This window comes from Egretta garzetta, unplaced genomic scaffold (assembly GCF_000687185.1).
Source record: "Egretta garzetta isolate BGI_Z169 unplaced genomic scaffold, ASM68718v1 scaffold251, whole genome shotgun sequence".
NCBI lineage: Eukaryota > Metazoa > Chordata > Aves > Pelecaniformes > Ardeidae > Egretta > Egretta garzetta.
In genome coordinates this window covers 7,425,303-7,450,847 of record NW_009258952.1, presented here as the reverse complement: position 1 = coordinate 7,450,847, position 25,545 = coordinate 7,425,303, and the positions used below count along the sequence as shown (strand labels likewise).

The 25,545-nt window shown below is 38.6% G+C and overlaps 1 protein-coding gene across 1 annotated transcript in view; it reads left to right on the top strand.

Annotated features, from left to right (window-relative positions):
- The window catches only part of PREX2 (phosphatidylinositol-3,4,5-trisphosphate dependent Rac exchange factor 2), a 189,038-nt gene that overhangs the window by 38,718 nt on the left and 124,775 nt on the right, over positions 1-25,545 (top strand). The window contains exons 2-6 of the mRNA XM_009634464.2: positions 15,870-15,941; positions 16,016-16,138; positions 18,000-18,104; positions 20,685-20,786; positions 22,571-22,732. Coding sequence (XP_009632759.1) covers positions 15,870-15,941; positions 16,016-16,138; positions 18,000-18,104; positions 20,685-20,786; positions 22,571-22,732 — 564 coding nt within the window. The remainder of the gene's footprint in view (positions 1-15,869; positions 15,942-16,015; positions 16,139-17,999; positions 18,105-20,684; positions 20,787-22,570; positions 22,733-25,545) is intronic.

Here is a 25,545-nt window from a genome sequence, read left to right as displayed (position 1 = left end):
CCCTCAGGTTTGAGGGATGATGTGAAGCTGTTTCTGCCCTACAACAGTCTTCACAGCATCTTTGTGATGAGAAAGTATATGGGCTGGGTAAGCATCTGCGAGTAAAGGCAGTGAGACTCCAATGCTTGCCCTGTTTGGAGGACGTGAGTTGAAGGAACAGGAACATGGTATCAAACCACAACAAGCCAAACTACAGTCAGCAAACAGGATGATAAACTTCCTGCAAGCTTATAGTTTACTGCTCAAGTTGATGTAACGATAAGTCGGTTTGTGCATTTTTTTAGCTCTTCTTTAACTAGAACAACAAATTCAACAGTATGTACTACTGCATCACTGTTTAGTTGCTGAAATAATTTATTTTCTGACAAACGTAACTGTCTGGTTTAGTTGTGTATTTTATTCTTCAAGTTAGTTTCAGTCCCTCGCAAACTTGAGAAGTCAAGACTAGCACTTAGTTCCATAATTCAGTCAAACATATTTTAAGGATGTGGGCTGCTGCTGCTATGTAATTGGCCATACTATTTTGGGAGGGAAGGTGAAGGTCAAATCTCTTGGGAATGATGGTTTTGTTTGTCTATAGAGATAGCATCCCTTCTGTAAATCATTGCACTGCAGTCTTCACAGTAGAAGAGGCTAGAAAAATATTTTGAAATGAAACTCTGTCTCTTCTAAAAAAAAAATGCTGGTGGAAAGTTTCTAACTCTGTGGATTTAGCAGCTTTTCCTCTGTACTTATCCCAGTTTCTTTCACATGCCACTGGAAAAAAATCAAGTCTAGCAATTAGTAACTTCTTAACAGGCAGTTTGAGGAAAGTAAAATTAAGCCTGAAAGACCAAGCAATCTTTTCTTTTTGCTTCCTTCTGACAGGATTTCAGCTTGTTAGTGTAGTGTCTGCCTCGTTTGTGTGTGTGAAGTATTAATTCTTCTTCTGGGCTTGCGCTTCCTCATTTAAAGCGAACCTGTCTTCCTGCAAGTTTGGTTCTTTTTTCCCTTCATTTTTGGTATAATTGTGAATACTGCACATCTGGAATGACGTTAGTAGAGAACATCTTGCCCCGGCCTCACTGCCTCGCTTGCCTCCCTGCTGCTGGTCCTTCCTATGGGCAGGATCTCAGGGAATAAGGAGGATGAAGAGGTTTCTACCAGGATCATGTATAGACCTGAAGACTGTCAGACTTTATCTTGGCTTCAGTTGTCCTCCTAACGCTACTCTCTAGCCATGATATTGCTCCTGAAGCTATTTTGCCTGTCTTTTCAAGCTGTCTCTATCTGTACATTCATGCAGTGCCATAGCTCAGATGGCTTGGTCATCTCCAAGGCAGCCGTACCCTGTTCCTTAAAAGGGATAAATTGGGCTTTGTAGTGGAGGAGCAGCATGTTGAAGTCAAGAAACGCATCTGTGGTCACAGTGGCTTTTATTGCCCAGCAGATGGGCCTGTGCGTGGCTCACTGGCTGCAAGCTCAGTGCCTTCAGTTTGCCCAGGTATGGCAAACTATAGTGGTCTGTCATGGCCATGAGGCCAACTTGTGGAGGCGTCATTTCCTCACCCAGAGGAAGGACTGCAGGATCTGAAACTATTGAAGATGCTGGAAAACAATACATAATATTTATTTATAGTTTCTTGATTTCCCGATCCTACTAACACCATTGTTCCCTTGTGTTCTTCTTCGAAGTCTGGTATCTGGGGTTTTGAATGGTTTAGACAGTTATTTTTTTTTCTTTGGTGAATAGGAGCTGAAAGTACATTCCTCACAGCAAATTAATGAATGAAAGGAAAAAAAAGAAAAAAAAAAAACCCAAGAAAAAAAAAGTTCCATATCCTTATGTGACCTTACGTGGAAAGGCTCTGTGAGACTTCAGCTTGCTTGTGTAATCAGCGTGAGTGTCTTGGTAAGCAGCGGTATGTCCTGGTACGAGCAGCATTCAGCTCTGTCAAACTCCGGCTGAGTATTAGCAGATGGCAGTTGCCACCAACGTGCTCTGCTGGAACTTGTCTGCAGTTATGGTGCAGGTAGTTTGGTGAGGAGGGTGGTTTGTGTGATGTTGTGACAGCTGAATATCTTCCTTTTTTAGCTTAAGCGACACTCTTCCAAGCTGTCCCTGCAGACTGATTGGGAGCGGCAGTTTTTCTTGTACTATTTTTTACTGATTTAATATCTAAAAAAAAAAAATCCCCAAATCCTCCCTGCTTCAAGTGGAGGATGATTTAAAGCTTTTGATTATAACCTAAAAAAATGAGGCTCTTATTTCAGGAAAAGGTAAAAATGAGCTCTCTTGTCTTAAGGTCCCAGCATTCAAACAAAAAAAAAAAAACATTAAGGTGGCAACTAAAATTGTACTGTAATCAGGTTTTGTCTTCTGTTCCCTTGTAAAATTTAATGAAAGGAACAAGAATAGCCATGCAGTCTTTGTGTTCCTGAAGAACAAATGCTTCACAGACAGTTCAGTGAAATTGTGCAATTATCCTGGGAACTCGTCAAAGCCAAAGACAGGCTATAGACCTACATGAGACCTACAAAAAAAGTCTGTGTTTGGATAGGGAAAGGAGAAGGGAAAGGACCAGTGAGAGAAGGAAAGCCTATGAGTGTGTGTGGGTTTATTTCTCCCCAGCATGCACTTAGAATCCAGGTCCATATTTCTTAAAATTATGAATTTATTTGACAGTGAGGCAATCCAGCTAATGTGGATAAATTCAAATGGCATGGCATAAATTCAAATGGCAGCTCCATTCTGGATGTGAATATGCTCAATTTATTTTTCTAAAATCATGTCCTTGGTGTTCATTGTATCCTTCAAGAAATGAAACCTCTTTGGTGGATGTAAAGTGAGATTAACATGTAAATATCCTGTGATATAATTAATGTTCAGCAGATGTTAGGATGGTAGCATAAAGAAAAAAAGTCCAAGAGCTAAAATTTTTTTATCATATACTCTTTCTGATAGTTATCAAGCCAATAAAGAAATAAAAGATGAGCTATTCTTTGCATTTGCACAGCTGAAGCATATCATGAATCAAATATAAGCCAGAAAAAATATTATTAATGATTGCATTTCCATGGAAATCAGCTCAAAACCATATAGGCAGATGAAAATTCATGAGACCAATTCATGGCAGGCAATAGGGGCATGTAACAATCTTTTGTTTGTATGAAGCTGAGTGTAAAATAAAATAATTTAAATTTTGGTATGGTTGTATTCTTGCTGGAATAAAGTTAAGACAACTGACATTGGCATCTAATCTTCAGAAGTCAGTAGCTTCCTCAGTTCTGGTTCAAAGTAAAAAATCAGTTTTTCAAGTCAGGTTGCAAGACTTGCATAGCTATAATCATACTTTTTTCTATGGATGATACAAGATTTTTTTTTTCCAGCACTTTAAAATATTTGTTCCGAAATGGGAGTTTAAAGTCACATATCACCAAATAAGTATACATGTGCCACTGCAGTGTTTATTAAATACTTTTTTTAAAAAGACATGTATTTTAATTAAAATACTTTCAGTTTTTCAAGGTGAATTTTAAGCCCATTTCTTTTCATCAGAATATCTGCAATGTCGAATCAATCCTGGTTGTAATTTAATCCTTTAACGCTGCAGTAAGATCCCGTTGAATGGGGTCCTGTTCTTGCATTGAATGTCACTGATTCCTGTGGGATGCTGAATCAGAAGTGCTGGGGGTCTGGCCCTGCAAATCTGAGAGCTGGGTCTGTGCCAGTACGCAGAAATTGTAAACCTCAGTTTACTGCTGCAGCCAGTTTGTGTTTCTCAGAGTAGGCTAGCTGTTTGGTTTGTTCAACCTATCTATTTCCCAAGAAAAAGAAGTTAAAACTTAGGCAAAATATTCCAACAAAAGATGCAGAGTTTGTCAGCTTCTTATAGTGAAGTTGTGCGTTTCTCTACAGAAATGATTTTTCAGGGGGTGGTGGGGGGCATTCGTATCACAGCGTTACCTTTCATTTAAAATTGTTGAGTGTGAAAAGTAGGAGTGATAGTAGGAGCTCTGAGTTTAAACAAATATTAAGGATGTAAAGTTGTTTTATACAAGTGCAATAAGAGTGTATTTGATGATTTTTTTACTACATGATGGTACAGCAAGAATAGGTATAATTCTCTATGTAAACTGTTCTTCTGCATATAAATAAGCACTTTGTATGTATTCTTAAATTGTATGTGTCTTTGTATATATTCTTAAATACCCACCACTATCAGTAATACTATCTTCAAAAGTAGTCTCTCACTAAATTTATTGCTGGATATAGAGAAACACATTACAGCTGAAACTGCTTTCTGACCCATTTACAAAGAGATCCTGCTCTCTGTTTAAATTCTCTTGTGAAGAAGATCCAGTTTTCCAATGAAATTTTGAGAACTTCACAGTCTTACAAAAGGGGCGGGGAGGAGTCGGGGGAGGAGAAGAAATAAAAACTGCCAACCCACGTAATTTGTAATTCTAACTGGGCGGGCATATAGGACTTCTGCTTGATTTATCTACCTGAGTTCAAATATGCCCTTGAACATTTGCATCAAAAATTAACTGCTCTACATGTCTGCATAGAAGGAGAATTGCTGTTAAAGACAATCTGCTGTCAGAATGGGTTTCCTAATCCAAACTGTGGGGTATATCATCTTGGATTTCAAGCTAAGGATCAAATTCATGGATGTGCTTCAGCCACTTTGTTCATGGGGGCTATCGTTAAAGCCCACTTTAATGACCGTTCTGGCTGTTTTGGCTGTTCTGGTACATTATTTCTTCGAAGTTGTAATTGAGTTGATTTATAGTTAATGCTACACATCTAAGGCCAGTGGAAAGGTTGCAGGTTAGTATTTTCTTGGAGTTTGAATCGACTCTGGTTTATTGTACGTGAAATTGTAAGGGTTTTTTTCCTCATGATTTGCAGAACATGAAAGCATGTGAGTACAGCCAAAATACTTGAACATATGGAAACTGGTCTAGTGAAATTATTTCAAATTAATCTGGAAATGCGAAAGTTAGCCTTCTTAAATACTGACATCGTATGTTGGCATTACTGGGCAGAGTTAAGCATGCTTGGGATAACTGTAAAAGTGTGGATAGAATTTTTGTTGTATTTCTTGGGAGCTTGCTTTTTTTGTATACCCTAGTTTTTGTTGACAATAGTAAAGCCTTGCTTTTGGTCTGGTATGATTTGCTATGTTTTCAAGGCCTTAACCATTTGTATTTAATAATTCTGCAGTAGTACGTATCTGTGTTGCTAAACTAGCGGCTGAAATGAGTTCAGAAGCCAACAACATCTTAATTCTCTGTGAAATAAGTACTTTAAAGCAATATGTTTTTCTTAAAACCTTATTTTGCCGTGAAGAGAATAGCTGTTTCACAATGCATTTAAATAGCAACATCACCATAGTATAGACCTGGATGTCTTTTGATTATGCAGATTCTCAGTTTGGTGTATTTTTAGGAGAAGGCAGAGTATATATTGTTGTGTGGGAGTTTTTCCAAAATAAGACTATTCATTAAGACTTGGAAATGTGGCACATGATCGTTGCATGAAATGAGGCATCGTTGCATATGAGCCCATTAACTTTGACCATGTGATCGTCCCAGGACCTATCTAAATGACAAGTGATAGGAATTTGGGCTATGTATCCCAGATATAAGAGATGTTTCCTTATGTGGGGAACCATTTTGATTTCTACTGATTGGAAAAGAACTTAAATGGGATGTTTCTGCTTTTTTCTGTGACCAGGAGGGCACTTGCTACAGCTTCCCAGTAGGCTTCGTGAAGAATTGAAATTGGGATAGAAAACTGCTGTTTCATACTCTTGCTCGCTTCATGTTTTTCTTGGCATAAGTGTGCAAATACAAATGGCAGCCGGAATTGGCACTGAATAGTATTTGAGAAGTACACGATATTTATATAACTCTGGCAATAAAAACTGTAGAACTCTCAAATGCTCTAATTCCTAATTAGCATCTAACCACATTAAACATTAAATAAACTCACAATTATGGACTGTGCAATCCAATATTAGAAAAAAATGTGTTATGTGTTGAAAACTGAACATGTGAAAAGGGTTCAGAGGGCTTCCATTATGATTGCCTGTTGTAGTTTCAAGTTTTCTTGGTTTATAGGTAAAACAGTTGGGTTTTTTAATTAGCTGCCTTTAATCACTAAGGACTTAGTACTGCATTTGCATTGGTGCTGAGTCAGCTTTGCTCCCTTATTCAGTCAGAATTAAGCTTTAAATTTTAATTCTGAAAGTGAAGATGTGATGTCTTATTTCAGGTTTCTCATAATTGGTAATAAAGATTATGGCTTTCTCAATTCTGGTGGATATTTTTGTGTCAGAAAAGACTCTGACTTGTTTTTAAACATGTTAATGGACTTTGGAAAGATAAAGAAGGGAGATGAGCAGAAAATGACTTGTAATATTTTCAAGGTTTCTAACTAGTATATCTCATTGAATCAGAAAATCTAAAAGTTTCAAAGGAGTAACATATATTTCTCATCTTGAGCATTTTACACTGTCTGAAGCTCACGAGATGCTTTAAGCTAAAAAGAAATACAATTTGATGTGTAGAATTTTAAAGTTATCTCAAATATTTTGCAAACGTTGAATTCTTTCAAACTGGTTCTCCTGTTAAAAAAGAAGTTTAGGAAAATAATCATTTTTTTGAGTAAAAATTAAATGCAAATTCAAGAAACAATTGTTTTATTGATTAGAATAAGCAGACATGTCTGCATAAAAGGAGCAGAAACTATACTATGAAGTATAAAGCTTTCAAATGTATGAATTATTTTCTACTTGTGATTGCAGTTTAATAGGAACATACTGTTACTTCCAGATCTACAATTGCTCTGAGGTTTCCTGGTTTTTTGTTTTGGTTTGCTGGTAGTGAACACAGCTGAATTCACTGAGACTTCCCAGTCAGAACCTAGTGTTCTGTAAATTCAGGAAACTGCTGACTTTTATGAGAGGTAAACTTTGTTTGTAGATGTCATTTCTTTTCCATTCCCACTAGGGTGGTGATACAAGATGGTTGACAGCCAGCTGAATATGAGCCAGCAGTGTGCCCAGGTGGCCAAGAAGGCCAATGGCATCCTGGCCTGTATCAGAAATAGTGTGACCAGTAGGAGTAGGGAAGTGATCGTGCCCCTGTACTCGGTGCTGGTGAGGCTGCACCTCGAATACTGTGTTCAGTTTTGGGCCCCTCACTACAAGAAAGATGTTGCGTTGCTGGAACATGTCCAGAGGAGAGCAACCAAGCTGGTGAGGGGTCTGGAACACAAGGCTTACGAGGAGCGGCTGAGGGAACTGGGGTTGTTTAGCCTGGAGAAGAGGAGGCTGAGGTGAGAACTGAGTGTCCTCTACAACTGCCTGACAGGAGGCTGTAGTGAGGTGGGTCTTGGTCTCTTCTCCCTGGTAACAGATGCTAGGACGAGGGGGAATGGTTTGAAGCTGAGCCAGGGCAGGTTTAGGCTAGACATTAGGAAAAACTTCTTCACCAAAAGGGTTGCCAGGCTCTGGAATGGGCTGCCCAGGGAGGTGGTCGAGTCCTCCTCCCTGGAGGTATTTAAAAGAAGGATAGATGAGGTGCTTAGGGCCATGGTTTAATGGTGGGATGTCAGGGTTAGGTTAAAGGTTGGACTCGATGATCTCAAAGGTCTTTTCCAACCAAAGTGATTCTATGATTCTAAGATCAGTTGTATGGCTAGCAGTGTATTACTCACTTTGTAAAATGCACCAACAGGCCCATATGATGTATTACCGGGGGAATTCCACATACATGTGAACATTTTTCAATCCAGAGTCTTTTTCTTCATCAGGAAATCTTCAAAATATAATAAAGATTAATCTTGTACTTCTTCACAAACATGCTGGAAACACTTTATTCTTTATTGATATGGATGCCTCTTGTTTGGTTGGTTTCTCTGTTGCAAACCCAGCAGTCTGTTCAGAAATTCACGTGGGACAGGTAAATCCCTCTGTTCCCCTTACCCTTCCAAAAACTCTCTGTTGGTGATACTGAGACCGGAATCTAGCCTGTTGGCATTTTTAATGGGATAAAGGCCCAGTTACCAGCAAGCCAGGTTCCATAAAATATTTGCCAAAAATACTAGACAGGCTCTGCCTTCTGCTCAGCTTGCAGATGGGTGTTCATCCCTTACGCCAATGTATGGCCTTTCTCTAAAGCTGTGTTAAGCTATGTTATGTTTATTACGTTATGTTAAGCTATGTTTTAATCAAGAAAAAATTTAGATGATCTTCTAGCAGCTTTCTGCACGTGGCTTCACATTGTAGCAGCATGTGTGAGCCAGCCTGACGTCCAGCCTCTGATTTGGCAATTCACTTCGGCATGGTTGTAACTGCAGCTGTGCGAGTAACTCCATCGTTATTCATCAACCAGACTTGTATTGACCAGCAAGAGCATAGCTAGTCCTCAGAAAACCAGTTCCCCAAAATGAAGACATTAGATATGGGTGACAGGATTCTTGCCATCTGGGAAGAAAAGGGAACAGATACCTTCTGATTTGGGCCAGGAAAAGGTTGTACTAAATCTTTTTGAGAATGGCTTCAGTACAAGGAAGAGGGTGGAGACATCTGACTTCCCGCCTGGCTGAGGGGAACTGGCCTTTGCCTATAAATCTCTTGCTTTCATCTGCTATGGAGCTGAAAGGAAGGAGGGGATCAAAAGTGAAAGCATAGTCATAACTCAGGTGATTTTAGAGGTGGGGGAGATCAGTTTAGAGGGCACTTTCTCATCAAAGGAGGAAAGGGAGTTAGGGGTCTCAGTGTGCATGAAAGGATGAAGAAGGTGTGATGAAAAAAGTTGAAAAATATTGTCAGTGACTAGGGAAATGCAGAAGAGGAGATTGAATTACAGGACAAGTTGAGAAAAGGCTTTCTTGCTCTTCTCTTGGAAAACATTTTCTGATAGGATAGAGAACAACTTTAGCAGAAAATAAAAAAATATACATGACAGACAAAGGGTTACAATTATCCCAAAATCTGGCAGCACGTTTGTCATGTATGAGCAGGTTATGAACATTCATGTTTCCTCAGTGCAATCACCTTTGTTTTTTTTTTTGCATGTGTACTTCTAAGAGTTTGTGTTTACTTTAAGGAAATGAGTCTTTCAGGCAGACTGATGCCCTTTAGGGTCAGATGAATGGAGAAGGGAATGGTTTGGTCAGTTGTGAAAAGCAAATTAGCACTAGAATGGAAAGTATTGCAGATCAGAAAAATGACCATGCCCCTGTACTTGGGCACTGGTGAGGCCGCACCTTGAATACTGTGTTCAGTTTTGGGCCCCTCACTACAAGAAAGACGTTGCATTGCTGGAACATGTCCAGAGGAGAGCAACAAAGCTGGTGAGGGGTCTTGGAGCACACGGCTTATGAGGAGCAGCTGAGGGAACTGGGGGTGATTACCCTGGGGAAGAGGAGGCTGAGGGGAGACCTGATCGCCCTCTACAACTGCCTGACAGGAGGCTGTAGTGAGGGGGGTCTTGGTCTCTTCTCCCTGGTAACAAGTGATAGGATGAGAGGAAATGGCCTCAAGTTGCACCAGGGGAAGTTTAGGTTAGACATGAGGAAAAATTTCTTCCCAGAAAGGGTTATCAGTCACTGGAAGGGGCTACCCAGGGAAGTGGTCAAGTCCCCATCCCTGGAGGTATTTAAAAGATGTATAGACAAGATGCTTAGGGACATGGCTTAGTGATGGAATGGCAGTGTTAGGTCAATGGTTGGGCCTGATGATCTTGAAGATCTTTTCCAACCAAAGTGATTCTATGATTCTATGTGGTCTGTTTATTCCCATGTCTTTGTGGGCAGCAGGATCTGAAGCCAGCTTTGAAAGCAGCTGTAGGTACAGTAGGGAAAAAGACTATATCTGACCTTGGCTGACGCTCTCTTTGCTGCTTGTGATGCATCCAGTCCTGCAGGCAAGATGGGAGAAACAGGTGGTGCCTCAGCTGGTGAGTTACTGGAGGGAGAAGAAGAGTCTTTTGTTTGATAGCAGAAGCCAGCCTGAGCAGCTACTGCTTCTGGCACAGGTTAATGGGAAGAGGAGGATAAGCACACAGTGCTTACCACAGCTGCTATTGCTGCTGGAGTCTTCTCTATTGAACTGCTTTTTTTTTTTTTTAACTTTTTTTTGTGGCAAAATCAAGCAAAAGTGCTTCAACAAAACCAGCATGGTGTTCTGGGACCTGGAATATGATGTGCATTAATTAGAGTGTGCAAAAACTCAGACTGATGTGCAAAATACCCCCTCGATGTTTGTGAGCTGAAATAGCCACGATAAGAAAACACGTTTGGCTAGCCACCTGTAATCTTGAGCAGTTTGCTTCCCAAGTATAGGTCTTGGGGTTCTCTCTAGGATCATTTTGAATATTGTGGAAAGAGCAAAATATTTTCTGCCATCCAGATGCCTATAAATACACTAAGAATGTAAAGAGAAAACATAAAACCTACAGTTATTTCAGCTTTGTGTTTCTAAATTTGTGAAGATAAGCCTATTATCATAGACACAAAAATAGTAATATACGAACATTTTCCTTGTTGTGGGTTTGTTTTAGGATTTTGTCTTTTGACAGTGTGCAAAATAAAATTTTATTCAGTTTTAATGTACAAAGCATCTTGCTAGCTTTATTCAGCAGGCTTCAATATGATAGAATGGGCTCTTCAGTTGAACTGGTTTTCCTAAAGTGAAAATATACAGGAAATGACCTTGTTACAAATATATGTTTTTGCAATCCACCTTGTTTTTGTTTATGACAGTATAGATTTAATGGTAGAAACAATGTTAAAAGAAGTCTGAGGGGAAAAAAATAAGTAGCTTTTTCTTTAATTCTTTTCTCAAAAAAGAATATTTCTTTCTAGGCTCGCAAAAGTAGGATGATTGCTTTCAGAAAAATAGTTACATTTACTTTTTGATCCAGGTGCTCTGACATAATTTCAGGACTTAATTTCTTATCTGTCAAGAAGGCAAAATCTCTTTGTGCCCTGGGAATCTTCCGCAGGCAGGCTTCTTTGTCTTCCCTGATTTCTTTCCAGATGTCAGAGAAGTCATTTGTGCTGTTGGCAGCTTCTTGTGCTATCTGTAGCGGTGGTGTTTTTCTTTTTTTTTTCAACAACACACAGAGCAACTATAGAGGAAAAAACCCAACCAAACAACCCAACAACACAACTCTTATTTTCGTAAGACCAGAAGTAAAATCCCTGTAACAGGAACTCAGTGTGCATTCTCTGTGAAACATGCTGCCTCACAAAATGGCAGCAGATCAACAGACAGGCAAACACATTAGTGTTTATTTGGCATCGTGAACAGATTCTTTTGTAATTCTTTGAATTTGGATTTTCAGTCTTTCTTTGAATTTTCAGCCCTGGTGTTTCCTATAGTGTGTTATAGCAGTGTCAGGCAAAGGGTAAAAGAGAACGTGGACTAGTACAGAAAGTATGTAGAAATATTTTGGAAGTAATAAATACACAACCATGAAAAAAGGATTTGGTTATCTTCATTGGTATTATTAGTATGGAATCTTCTCAAATGTTCTGTGTAATTCTTTGCCACATTTCTCTAAGGTAGAGGTGAATTACCCTCTTCCTTATCAGTGTGGCCCAGAGACCCCGAGTCATAGCCAGAAGTAGAGTTTTTATGTCCCCAGTGGAGTTAAGGAGCCTTAGCCCTAAACTCTTATTTATTTTACATGTAGCTGCTCCGCTATTCCAAAAGGCTCAGTTGGCACCCCACGTTTTCGTCTGCAGGTTCGCCAAACTTTTAAAGATTGTCAAACTTCTAAAGATGTGCCTCTTCATGTCTAGAATTTTCTCAGCATTTTGGGGCATTTCTTCTCCAAAGCAGCTATACACTAATCATGTAGATGCTGTTTGGTGCTAATGAAGTTTCAGAAGGATGCTTGAGGAAGTTTAGGTTTGTAATTTGAATTTCAAATTTTGTGGGGGCAAGGGTTGTAGCAATCTGAGTGACTCAAGGATATTCCTAGAATGACAAAGTTTTCCATAGACAGTTCTAAAAGTTGACAAACGAAACTGGATTAAGATTTTTTTTTTTAATGTAAATGACAAACATCCTCTCTCTTATCTTTCCTCTTCATCTGATCTTTTAAATTTAGACTGCTCTTTATGACACTCAGCCAACTTGCTCCTCTGGAATGTTTCATGGAGGTCTCTTACCTCTGAATTCAGGCAATTGGCAAGAATCTGGGTGTCAGAGAGTGTCGGGGCAGTGGATCTCTATTTGCAGTGCTGCAAGGCTGAATCCCTGTACTCTAGTAATGTAGCTAGAATGCTGGTAGCAAAATACAAAAATTAAAATTATGTTATGCCTAAACCATATGGCTTTACTGTTCCTTGAGAAAACTAGGAATTGAAGGTAAGTTAAGGGAAACTCTGGAATGTACTTGAAAAGCTTTAGGAAAGTTGAGGATCACTGTCTAGGTGACAAAGGTCTGGAATCCTGGTGTGCACAGAGATACGTGACATTCTCTGTGCTTGATGATGTGCTAAGAAACATCTACACTAATATAGATGAATCTTGAAGTAACCTCAACAAGATGTGCAGTATACTCCAGGAAACAAAAGTGAGTAATGATTTACTCACACGTGTGCATGACAAATGAAATTGCATTAAGCTGATTTTTTGCTTTGTTGTTTTTTTTAATTTTTTTAAAATTTTTTTTATAAGGATGGGAATCAAGTATGCCAATTGATTGCTACAATTGTTTGCTCAGTCCAGGAGCAGGGGCTATTCAGCTGTGTCCTTGAAGTTTGTAATACTTTGCTCCTTCATGTGATGCAATGCCTCAAGAATGAGTCTGGACTTTGAACAGCAGACTTGAAGTTATGGTAGAACTTTTAGAAACCACTCAGTGCTATTTCAGAGGAGTTTCTGACTTTTTTGTGTGTCTGGTGCTTTAGTGAATCCTAAATTGGCCGAGATGTCTGTTTTACTTTTCTTTCATTTCTTTACAGGTGTGTTTTTTCTAGGATTAGTAATAGTTTATGTGGTTTACCTCCAAAAGCTTCTATAAACTTTTTTCTCTTAGCTCAGCAGCTGTCACCTCCTGAGTAGTTTCTGGGTATCCTTATATTAAGGTCTGTTATTTCCATGTCAGGGTCCTCCTTAAAGCTGTGTCTACAAAACCTGCTTTTTCTGTGTTTACTAATTTTTGAAGAAATGTTCTTGGTTGTTCTCAGTTGGTGTTCAGATAATTCTGGAGTGTTTCGGTTAGTCATCTCTCCTTCAGATCTACTTTGTGTTCATACAAGTTCAGCGATACCTGTCTTTCCATAGTTACAGTGCTGGATTAAGGTTATTTTACACTAACAAAAGCAATTAGTTCTCCGTCCTTCTGCCTGATGACATCTGTCTGTTCTCTCTGGCAAAGTCCCAGAGCAGAGGTATTGTGTGTATGGAGTCAGCGGTGTCTCTGCATTCCAGGAAGGGAGTTGACAGGGGATTTGACATCATGCAAACCTGGTTTTCATCATTGCTTTGCATTGCTCACTCCACAGTGGGTGAAGAACACCACGGATGGGTCTTGGTGGCAGGTGGAAGGGGGTAGATACCTCCATCCCTGCCTGCACACCCCTGAATTCTCCTACCCCTCTCTTCTAGAAGGTGTGAGATTTTTCCAGTTACTTTGGGATATCTGTGGCTTTGCAGGGCTCTCATATAAGTACCCTGAAAGGTTAAAATGGTCACAACCACAGAGTTGTGGGACATAGCGTTATGATTTTTTCAGGAAGCAAATCTGCATTGATGGGAACAAGGGGTGGCAAATCTTTAGGAAAAACTGGCATCGTGACTACACTACCCCTGCAGTATGAGTACAGCAACATAACATATGGGCTTGCACCAAGCTGCTGGAAGGGGCTGAAATCATCCTATACCTCCCTACCTTAATAAGTAACTTGTGTCTGGGTTCTGCAAGAGTTCGGATTTTCCTGGATTCAGTTTCTGATAACCTCTGCAGATGTGGGGTCTGGGACAGTGCTGCTTGGACAACTCTTGTTTACTGCAGCTGATGTATACTCTTCTTGACCTTGTGACTCTCAGCTAGTGTCTTGAATCACTCGAGAATAACTAACGCCCCAGCTCCCAGATCGTTTTCTGTTTTTGCCTTCAGCCAACTCCATGTTCACCTTCCTTCATAGTTACAGGAAATGAAGATCTTCTGGGATAACATTAAGTGTGGGTGAGCAGTCTGTTTGGTCTATGGGGAAATAATGTGAACAGAGAGAGATTACAGTCAGTAAAAATAGACATGAGTTTCAGAGGTAGTTCTCATGTGTTTCCCCCCCTCCCCACTCAATTCTACGTGATTTTTTTTCATCTCGGTTCTAAAGTATATTTAATACCGTTGGCTGGTTTAGTGAAAACTTCCAAAACTGAATTTAGAGTCATACAGTTAAACAGGCTTTCTTACTCTGTGTGGCATTGGTTGTGCACTGTATGGGCGATGCGCACAGTAAATTTACCATAACCCCTGTGGATATTCATAGCACGAAAAGATATAAAGGGCTGTCGTCCACCAACAGTTAACTGCTGCAAATGAATTAATGGCATTTTTTTGCCATCAATAAAACATTAGAAAGAAAGCATAAATAGTCAGGAAAAAGAGGGGGTTTAAAGTAGAAAATGTACATCACTGTAGAGAGTGATATGAAACATACAGTGTTCTGGCGATATTCCAGACTTGATTCTGTTTATCTCCTGGATAACTAGATTTGTCTCTTCAGTAATAAAAATGTGTAATGCTAGTTACATAGTCCCCTTCAGCAGAGAAAGGATCATTGCTTGGGAATGAAAATGTTTAAGTCCCAGCAGAGAGAAAAAAAGGGATGCTGTGACTGCTATCCTTCCACACAGGGGTTATTTATTGCCTCTTTTATGGAATTTGTACCATGCCAGAATTTAGATGAGTTCGTGTACAGTGTACAATGCACAGTGACTTGGAGCTAAATGGTTATGAAAGACATGACATTTGTGCATTTGTGGTGCCAGTTTTTAATGACTAAAGAATATGTGTGTCTGTGTGAAGACTTGTCAGTGTAAGATTTTAGTCTACAGTGTGTAGATATTTTCAGAACATACCCAGGTCTTTTTAATGGAATGAATTAATAAAAAATAATTATATCCTTTGTACCTGATATGTGATTTATTTCTTTTGGAATGACTTATTGTACATCTCTTCTTGTTTCCAGTTTTGAATGTGAAATATAAGAAAACTTCTTTTTTTTTTTTTTTTTTTTTGCTATTTTATTAGTGGTATTACTAACTTCTCATTTGATCCCCAAGGGTGAGGTGTTGGGGAGGGAAGAGTGAACATTTTCATTAAGCAAAACCAGGTGCAGTTGACTGTTATTTAAGCAAATTTATTTTACAGTAGGTTTGATTATTAATACATCAGAAATCTTACTTGTGGTTACTATGGTAAAAGTTACATTTCATCATAGTATCTCCTGGCTATTTTTATTTTAGAAATTAGTGGCTTATTTTGGCTTTGACTTGTAATTAGTAAATTCCTAGAGCTAGATTTTGAAAATTACTCATTTTGCTCTTTCTTGATTGTCATATGAGTGCAGGGTGGAAGTGGTACTTCAGAGCACGTTTCTCAACTTCATTAATATTTCACTGTTTAACTCTTTTTAACACTATGTAGATAGGGTTTTATATCATGTTAGGATAACAGGCGTGCTAAATGCTTTATAAATAAAATACTTGGTTTAGATTCCAAATAATATTTTGATATGACTCTGTATCCAAACGTAAGAAATTTAGGAAACAAATTAAAAGCATAAAATGCCAGAGGTTGTTCAAGTCTTCCTGAAATAACTTCTTCCTTATTTGTTTTGTTTCATGCAGGCTTTCCTTCACCGAATGATTCAATGTGCTACAGCCAAAGTGGATAAAAATGTCACAGAAGAGACAGTTAAGGTTAGTCTCCTAATTGCATATTTATTCTGTTTTGTATCTCATGTTTTATTTACGTATGTTTTATTCTTTTGCAGATGTTGTTTTCAAATATTGAAGATATTCTTGCAGTTCACAAAAACTTCCTGTCTCTGGTGGAGGAGTGCTTACAACCAGAACCTAATGCGCAACATGAAGTTGGAACCTGCTTTCTTCATTATGTACGCTATCTTTTATTACAGGCTTATTTCACTTTTTTACCTTATTAATTGTCTTTATTAATTACTGTCATGATGATGAGTGTACATAGTCATGAGGACAAAATATGACTTGCATAATGTAGAGTACTTTGAGGTCATCTCTTGGTTACTGTCATTTGTAACAAAAAGAACGGAGGAGAATGAAGAAGGAACATATCAAATAGGCAAACTTTTATTCTTTCATCATTTCTATATTCACCAAATTAACCCAGGCTGACAAACTGAGCCCTTCAGCATGGGTGAGGCCGGTGCCTATATATGAGATGGAGATACAAGGATCAGGGTTGCATGAAACAGCAAAAGTAATAATATGCTTTATTTTTATTCCCCTTTGATGCCAGGCAAAAATGTGAATGTTTAACAAAGAATTGATTATGCTGGGTAAAATATCTCCATGGTTCTGGTCTGTGAAGATGTTTTACTTCTCATAACTGCAGTACCTCCACAAGTATGTTTGTATGTCCTGTAGTACTTGTTTTCTAGGAGTATTATTTTTCCTGTTGGAGCAAAACAAGGATGTCAGTGTTACAGAGCTGTGCAAAATCAGGACAAGTTAGTTTTCTTTCAGTTGTAGGCCTAAGAAAAAGTCTAGGCTGCATTGTTATGTCTGGTTAGAGTCCCATTTGTTTGCTAGGTCTTTGTTTATTCATTGTGGGAGGAGAAAATTATTAATGGTTTGTGGAAATATTTTATAGAAGTTGAGTAACATCAGTTTTTGACTCTGCAGAAGTACAGATCATATTTGCAATCAAGTGTTTGCAGACAAAATAGGTAATGATGTCAGAAAATAAGCCACTCGTGCATTTTCTTCCTGGTTTTTTTTTTATTCTGTGTTTTTTGCGATAGTCCAGCCTCTGAAATTTTTCAGCAAAACCTTATGAAGTTCAGCAAAGACAAATGTAAAGTCTTGCACCTGGGAAAACATAATTCAGGAGCGCAGCACAGCCTGGGATCTACCCAGCTGGGGACCAGCTCTGTGGAGAGGGACCTGGGGGTCCTGGTGGACCAGAAGCTCAATATGAGTGAGCAGTGTGCTGCTGCGTCAAAGAAAGCCAACAGGATGCTGGGGTGCATCAACAAGGGCATCACCAGCAGGGATAAAGAAGTCATTATCCTACTCTGCTCAGTGCTTGTCAGGCCACACCTGGAATACTGTGTTCAATATTGGTCCCTGCTGTACAAAAGAGATGTGAACAGGCTGGGGTGGGTGTGTCCAGAGAAGGCCCACCAAGATGATCAAAGGCCTGGAAAACCTGCCATATGAGGAAAGGCTGAGAGAACTGGGTTTGTTCAGCCTTAACACCTTTGCGCCGTGTTCCAGTATTTAAAGCGTGGCTACAAAGAAGCTGAAGATTCCTCCTTTAAAAGGAGCCACGTGGAAATGGCGAGGAGTAATGGCTACAAGTTACTCCTGGGGAGATTCTGATTGGACACGGGGCAAATTTTTCACAATGAGAACAATCAGCCATTGGAATAATCTCCCCAGGGAAGTGGTGGATTCCCCAATATTGTACGCTTTTAAGATTTTAGTGCCAGGCCATCTTGTCTATACAATGCTTTTGGCAAGAAAGGTTGGACCAGATGATCCTTGCGGTCCCTTCCAATCTGGTATTCTATAATTGAAATTCCCAAGTGATGCCTTCCAGACTGTTCATAATTCTAATTTGAGGCTGACCCTCAAATAATAAATGTAGGAGGAAGAGCTGATCTTCCAAAATGAAGACTATATTAGCTATTCAGCTTTGAAAAGTGTTCATTCCATGTTTTACTAATTAAAAAAAAAATGGCAAGTGAAGAACAATGTATTTCTTTGTTTCTGCAGAAAGAGAAATTCCGTATCTATGATGAATACTGCAGTAACCACGAGAAGGCACAGAAAGTTCTGCTTGACCTTAACAAAATAAGAACAGTGAGGACGTTTCTTTTGGTAAATAAACTTTGAACTGGTGTTCTAACTTAATATTTTTTGACTGAGCAGTGAATTGTTAGCACTGTCACCTCTACCATGTAACAGCTACAAGCACACCTGCAAGCAGTTAGCAGGCAGTTTCAGCTGGTTGTGGAATGAGTTGTGTACATGATATTTTCACTGCTGCACTTGGATCTGTGTGTAATACAGCATTAAGCACTGTGCCTTGAACTTGCTGGCCAAGAGGCAAGAGTTTAAATCCAGCCGTGCCCGTAGAAAGAAAAAAAGGTAGGATAAGATATAAAAAGAGGGTTTTTTTTTAAAGGAAGTTGAAGGACTTGTCAGAAATTCTGAAGAGAAGGTCCACATTCTGGTACTGCAGCCACGGCTGTGCCAGACAGAAAGATGTTTTGTTATGGATTATGGAGTAGCCATCCTGATCTTAGATGCTGACTTAATCTGAGGTCAAAAGACACAGCAACACAATTAGTCTTTCACTTTACAAGACAAATAAGGAGGGGGTTTAAAATGTTTAGTATTACAGTCCTCGTGATTTTCCCACAGCAAAACCAGTTTCCATGTAAATACTGAGTTTCCCAATAGTTGACATTAATTGTTAAAAGAAAGATTCAGTGTGGAATTATTTTTGTGTTTTCCTTAATGGTGTCCTGTGATAACAACGTCAGCTTTGAAATATGGGGCCTACTATGTTGGAACTTAAATGCCTGAGAAGGTGCCCTCAGGTACAATACCAAATTTCAGAGTGATCAGATCCGGTTATTGCATTTTAGGACTGGAGAGCAAATGACACTATCAGCAAAGCATCACATATATGATTAAAAAAAGAAGATGATGACAATGCTGGTGGTATCACAAGTTTTATTTAGTTTTATGAATTATTTTTAGTATGTAGTAGGCTTTCACTACTGCTGTTGACTGAGTTCTTGGTGAAGTTGTCTTGTTGCAGCTCACTAAATTTTTGAAAGATACTGGATCTGACTCTCTGAGCAGCATAGCTGGACTCAAGAAGAAGGGGTGAATGCTGACTACAGAGACAAAAAGCAAAATACTCCAGGGAAAGATTGCGAAGAGCTTTTTTTGTGAGAAAGCAAGCCAAGTGTGCAGTTGAGGCAGTTCGTGATGTGTCAGTGTCATGTACTCCTGGCGCATGCACAGGGCTTCCACAACTGCTTTAGGTTCCTCATAGATTCAGGGCATGTCTGTAGAGTAAGTGGCAGCACTCTAACATAGAGAACAGGAGGTCTGACTGTTTGATTTGAAAGTGAAATTGAAGCCTTCTAGTCAGACAGAACAACAGTTCAGGCCACTAGAGATGTGATTATCTATAAATAATTGGGAGCTGGAACCAAACTTTTGAGCCTTTAAGTATAGAGACAATCGTTATATAAACCTAGAGTCTGCATTGCCATTATCTTGCTCAGTCTTTATCAGTGAAGCTTTTTTGTTGGCAGGCTAAGTGAGATCCTTTAGGATAAGAGATCCTTTAAGGTAATACAGAAGCTGGTTAACCATGAGCACAAAGCAGAGACTTAAGAGTGGGTGTAGAGATCCCCCTAGCAGCACTGGTTATGGGGTATGTGCGCTGTGAGTTACGTGCTGAGCAGAGCGACCACCCGGTTGTGTAGCCTCTGTTCCATCAACAATGTGTCTGCATTCAGATTTGTGGCCTGCGTCAACATACCATCTGGCTGTGTTAAACTACTTTTGTTTAGTGTTCTCAGTTTAGACATCTTGCTCTTTGAAGCTGTAGATTATCTCATACCATTGCATCACAATTCCTTCTGATCTCTCCATAAAATAATTTCCATCATTACTTTAGGTCTTTATGTACTTACACTTTAATTCCAGCAATTTCAAATATTTGCTGTGATGTCCCTCACATACTTCCTTATCTCAAACAGCCCTTATTCTTCTTCTCTCTCTCTCTCTCTCTCTCTCTCTCTCTGAGCTGCTTTTTCATGGATGCTTCCACCCAATAACTCATGCAATCTCTGCTTCCATAGTTGGATGTCTTGTCAAAACTCACGTATTCTTTAGCCCAAGAGTAAGGATATTTTATTCATTGCACATCACATTTAAATATAGAAGCATGTAAACAGAAGACTTTTGTGTGTGTGTATTAGGATGGCCATATTGAAACTTTTCAAAGCATCTTTGATGCTACTTACTGTCATGAACACACCTTGTGGAACCAACATCACCTATAGTGGTCACCCTGAATTAATTTTATTTTTGTTCATTGAATATTTCTAGCATTTTATTTACTGTATTTTATTTTTCAACTTTAAAAAAAGGCCACTCTTAATCAGACTGGATGAAGAGGATACCTAGGGGAGATGCCTGCATAACACCATTGCAGCTTCCTTGTCACGTATGATCGTCAATGTACCTGCCTATGCATGTATTCAAGCCTATTCTTTTGGCAGTCCGGCAAACCTCCCTCATCTCATACTTAACATACATGTATATCATTTTTATAGAGCTTAGCCAATATTGCTGTGTGCATATGCCCTTGTCTTTATTTCTGATAATTTTCTGAGGATTTTTTAGTGATTTCTGAAACTGTTCACACTCTAGAATTGCATGCTCCTTGGAGGACGCAAGAACACAGATGTACCATTGGAAGGATATCTAGTAACACCGATACAGAGAATATGCAAGTATCCCCTTCTTTTGAAGGTACTTAAAAGATTTTTATCTAGGACATTATACTTCTATATAAAACTGGTTGCTAAGCATATTTCCAAACTGCAGGAACAATCTCTCTACACAGTGAATAATCTCTTTATGAGATACTGGACCCAGACTTGCTCTCATTAAAGCCAGTGGCAAGTCTTCTGACATCAGTATTAAAAGGACTGAGGAGTTTGGCTGGGTCAAGATGATTAGCTCCCTTCTGCATCTAGTCGTAAGGTTGCCTCTCCATTGTTGAACGGAAGTGAGCCAATTAAGGGAGTTTAATGAGACTGATTTCAGCTGGGTTTGACCATGTCCTTGCTTAAAATGCTTGGTTTTGTTAGTGACATGCTTTGATGATTCTAATTTACCATCACCAAACTGTAAATGAAAAATATTTATGAAAATGAGTTGTAAGAAAAACTTTAGAGTAACAGTAAGGTGCTGTAGATGATTCTGTGCACATTTATATGTTTATTTTTATCTTACTGTTACAACTTAAAACTTAATGAAAAATGTTAAATGTGCTGATAAACATTAGATATTCAAACCTCTGAGTTACTGAAATTTTTTGCATATTAGGAAATAAAAGAATACCTTCATCAGGAAAGTAAATATTTAAAACAAATTTATGCTTAACAAAGTAAGGTTTAATACTGTTATATTGTTTCAAACTGTGGGAGAAAAGCCAAAGCAGATCCTGCTCTAGAAGCTACTTGAAACTTGATTATTGGACAGTATTTTTCATGGTGCATGTGCAAGTTTAGATCTGAAACATTGCCAATTATGAGGCATATGCATTTCATTGCACTGACATAAAAGCTTAAAAGTAAACATGTTAAAATAAAGGTTTTTAAAACAAGTTAAAGAATATAATTGCAATGAGGTTTGAGTCATACTAGATATCTGTGGTTTTACAGTTCCCTTGGCCTATTTTAAAATTATTTTTGTCTTCTATTTTTTGAATGAAAGATCTACAAGCAAAACAAGGGAAAATGACTAATTAATTACTTCAGGGATGCATTGAAATGAATATATCTATGTTAAATTTAAATACAGGGTGTGGTGGCAGCGGGCATAGGGCTCCAGGAGGAATGTACCCACGCCTCAGTCAGGGTGTGCACTGAAGGCTGTCCATAGTCGGTCCAGCAGTCAATGGGTATTTGGTAGTTTGAGATGGGAAATCTCAAATGAATACTGGCAACTCTGCTTTTGTTTTTTGTATGGCTCCCATTACCAGTAACCATCTGACATCAGTGAGTCACCTAAGCTATTGTTCAGTGCTCTGGTGTATTGCACTAGGTTAAACAATACTGTGGAGCTAAAGGAACATGGTTTTTGCCCTGAGCTGCAGGAAAGGCAGGTGTTAATTTTGACATCAGTAAACTAACATTTTAAAGCAGAGTTGTTATCCTTGCTATTGAACAGTTCCATCTTGTGGAATATAAAAAACCACACCCTTCCCCCCCAAAAAAAACCCCAAAGCTCAACAAGAAGAAACATTGTTGGGGGGAGAAAGTAGCTGAAATGCAAACTTTTTCCTATGTAGTGATTATTTTTATTGTTAGTAATTTATTTCTCTGCGTTTTAGTGTCCTACTAGGGCACAATGCTGGAGGGTTTATTACTTTTCCACCTAGTAAAAGAGAAGTGTGGCTACTTTTTGATTTTGTATCCTAGTCAATTTAAGCCTCCTGTAATGTACATTTAGACATCAAAGACAGGTTTCTTTTTTTCTTTTTTTCTTTTTTTTTTTTTTTTTTTTTTTTTTTTTAAATGTTTAAATAGGAGTTACTGAAGCGGACTCCAAGGAAGCACAGTGACTATGCGGCACTAATGGAAGCCCTCCAGGCCATGAAAGCTGTCTGTTCCAACATAAATGAGGCCAAGAGACAAATGGAAAAATTAGAGTTTTTGGAAGAATGGCAGTCTCATGTTGAAGGATGGGAGGTACTGTCACAAGATTTGTCACTTTCTATATTGAGGAGGGAGTATCAGTTTTCAACGAGCATGTATTGCACTGTTCTTGTGATCCTGAGGTACTGTCAACTCCTCAATTCTGTGAAGTCACAGCTTTTATTTGGGATCTACTCTGTAAATTAAGGGTTGTCCATGACTGAGCACCACTGGATGAAATAGCAGCCTTCCAGAAAAGAGAGCAAATGTTCAGTGTTTGACTTACAGTATTGATCATTTACAACAACATGTATGCATACACACATACACATCTATAAATCCTAATTTAACTGCTGCCCTGATTTTACTGCTGTCAGTGCCTGCCTAACAGCATTTTGTCTGGTTGAAAAAAATTTTGATCATTTATTATTGATTAAGCACTCAGCCCATTAGTTTTTGTCATCTTGTAGGTAGTCCCTTACTATTGGCTGAGCTAAACTAACATAAATGTGTTCAATAGAATCTGTGTAACATCATTTTTTTTTTTATAGTTTGCAAATGGAGGAGCTTTAATGCTTTAGTTTTGTGAAGAAGCCATAGGTGTGCTCCTGAGTTAGAGTTTTCAGTAGTAACCAGAAGATCTTTCCCCTAGATAACAAAAAGATCAAGTAGTTGTAGCACCAAAATCTTCCTTTTGTATTATTTTGAGCACTATAATTATTTTATACAGAAAGATAGATGTAGATACAGGTGTATCTTTAAATTGCCTTGGGTGTTTTGTATTGAAATGTCTGAGCTGCCTGCACTGAGGTGAAGTCCCAGTAAAACAAACACAAAACAAGTAATATAAACATTTTTTTTAAAAAAATCGGTTTTGAATATAATACACAGGGTTTTTTAGGACATGAATTTCAACATGGAAGTAGTTCTTTGATTTTTTTGAATACTTGACTCAGATGTGCTACTTCTCTTCCTGAGATTGCTGCTGAAGAACACAGAGGAAGAGATTTCATACCTTTAAGCTTTGTGAAAGGCTTGCTGTCTGGAAAAAGTAACAAGAAAAACGTATTTTTTGCACATTAGTCTGGTAGACTGAGACCTGATCTTTCAGCTCTGTAGTAGGAAATGGCCTTTGTATGGTGCAGAGAAAAGAAAAGGTTAGGGACACTGGTGTGACACTGAATCAGAGAAAGCTTTGAGATAGACCTGCCTGAACTTTAACCAAGCACAGTTTCCCAAGAAGTCTGACAACTAAAAATTAGAATATTGACTACAAGAAGCAACTTTTAAGTAGATAGTTACAGTAGTAGAGAAAATATGAGCAACAAAGAATAGTTTCTACACAGGTCTGTTCCTTCCCTACATCTCCTGCTGTTACCACACCTGCTGTTCCTTGAACTTGCTCTTCCTAAGGATGTGCTCTGCTTCTGCAACAGTGGATTCAGTCTCCCCCTGCCTTCCAGAAGGGATCAGCAGAACAAGCCACTCTCCGAAAGCAGCATAAAAACTACACTGAACAAAGAAGTCCTTAAGTACTGCCCATGGCACTGCAAAATTATTTCCTGTCTGCTCCACGTGAGATCTCCAGATCTGTGGACTTACACAAACCTCTGGTTTGTTGTTAATTGGGTAGTGTGGCAGGATTAGATTCATTCTACATGTGGATTAAGCAACTAATTTTACTTTAATCAAAATTCTTCCTCTTTCTGCAGTGCATTGTGGGATTTGAAATGTAACATTTAAGGTGTTTTTCCTGTGTAGCAGCAAGAACTGCTCTTCCATTTTTGTAATTGGGGTAGGTATAATTCAGAGCAGAGAAATCCTCTTATGCCAGAGTTCAGGGCACTGTAGTTTTTTGGTACAGACTGTCACTATAATACATTCCACAAAAATTCACTGTGCCTCAAGAGAAGGAATCGGGGGTTGGACTAGGTGACGTTTAGGTGTCCCTTCCAACCCAAAACATTCTATGATTCTATGAATTTTAGCTAGTACAAAAGCTATATATTTGCTGTTCTGTATTCAGACAAACCTTTCTGCATTTAGGTGTAATCCTCAATCTCAAATAAAAAAAAAAAGCCATTAAAGATAAATGACAGAGAATGTGTACTCATGCCATGATATTGTTCGTAGGATTTTCAGGAAGAAAGGACTACTTAGATAAAGTAAACCTCTAAATGTTGTAATTGAGAGGAGGTCTATTTGACCTAACACTTACCAGAAGAAGCAATGTTGTTTAGACTTGGTGAAAATAAGTTCCTTTCTGTAATTAGCTTGAATTTACTGTCATCAGCAATAACTTGGAAAGATTAGTGTATGTAAATATTAAAATACATTAGACATGCTTGTGCAATAACTTCATGATAGAAGCAATGGCAGGTTAAGTGCTTGTGTTGCTGAATATTTTATGGCAAGGAAATTTGTTAAATAATCCTTATTGCCTATCACTGACTTTACTCCTATTATTTGCAGCTTTTCAATTAAGTTTTCTACTGCACCATAGTGATTAAAATTCTCCTACGTGCTTTCAGTGCCTGAGTCTTCTAGATATTTGTCAAATCCATCTTAATGATCACACTCAAGTATAAAGTTACAGTATTATCTGCATTATTAGTCATCTAAGTTGGTTAAGAACTGACCTCAAAGCTCTAACCCTGGAAAGGGAACCCACTTTCCTGCATTGTTTCTTCTGTATCCTTAGTAAGATATACAGTAGTAAATAGATTTGCTGTTGGAAATACCTTAAGTAGCAAAGGTAACAATATGGACAGAAGCATGCGAAACATAGACTTTTTCTCTCTGTGGTCAGAATGTGTGCTGTGAACGGTAACATGGTAATTTCCTTCCAGCCTTGGATTATTTTTTTT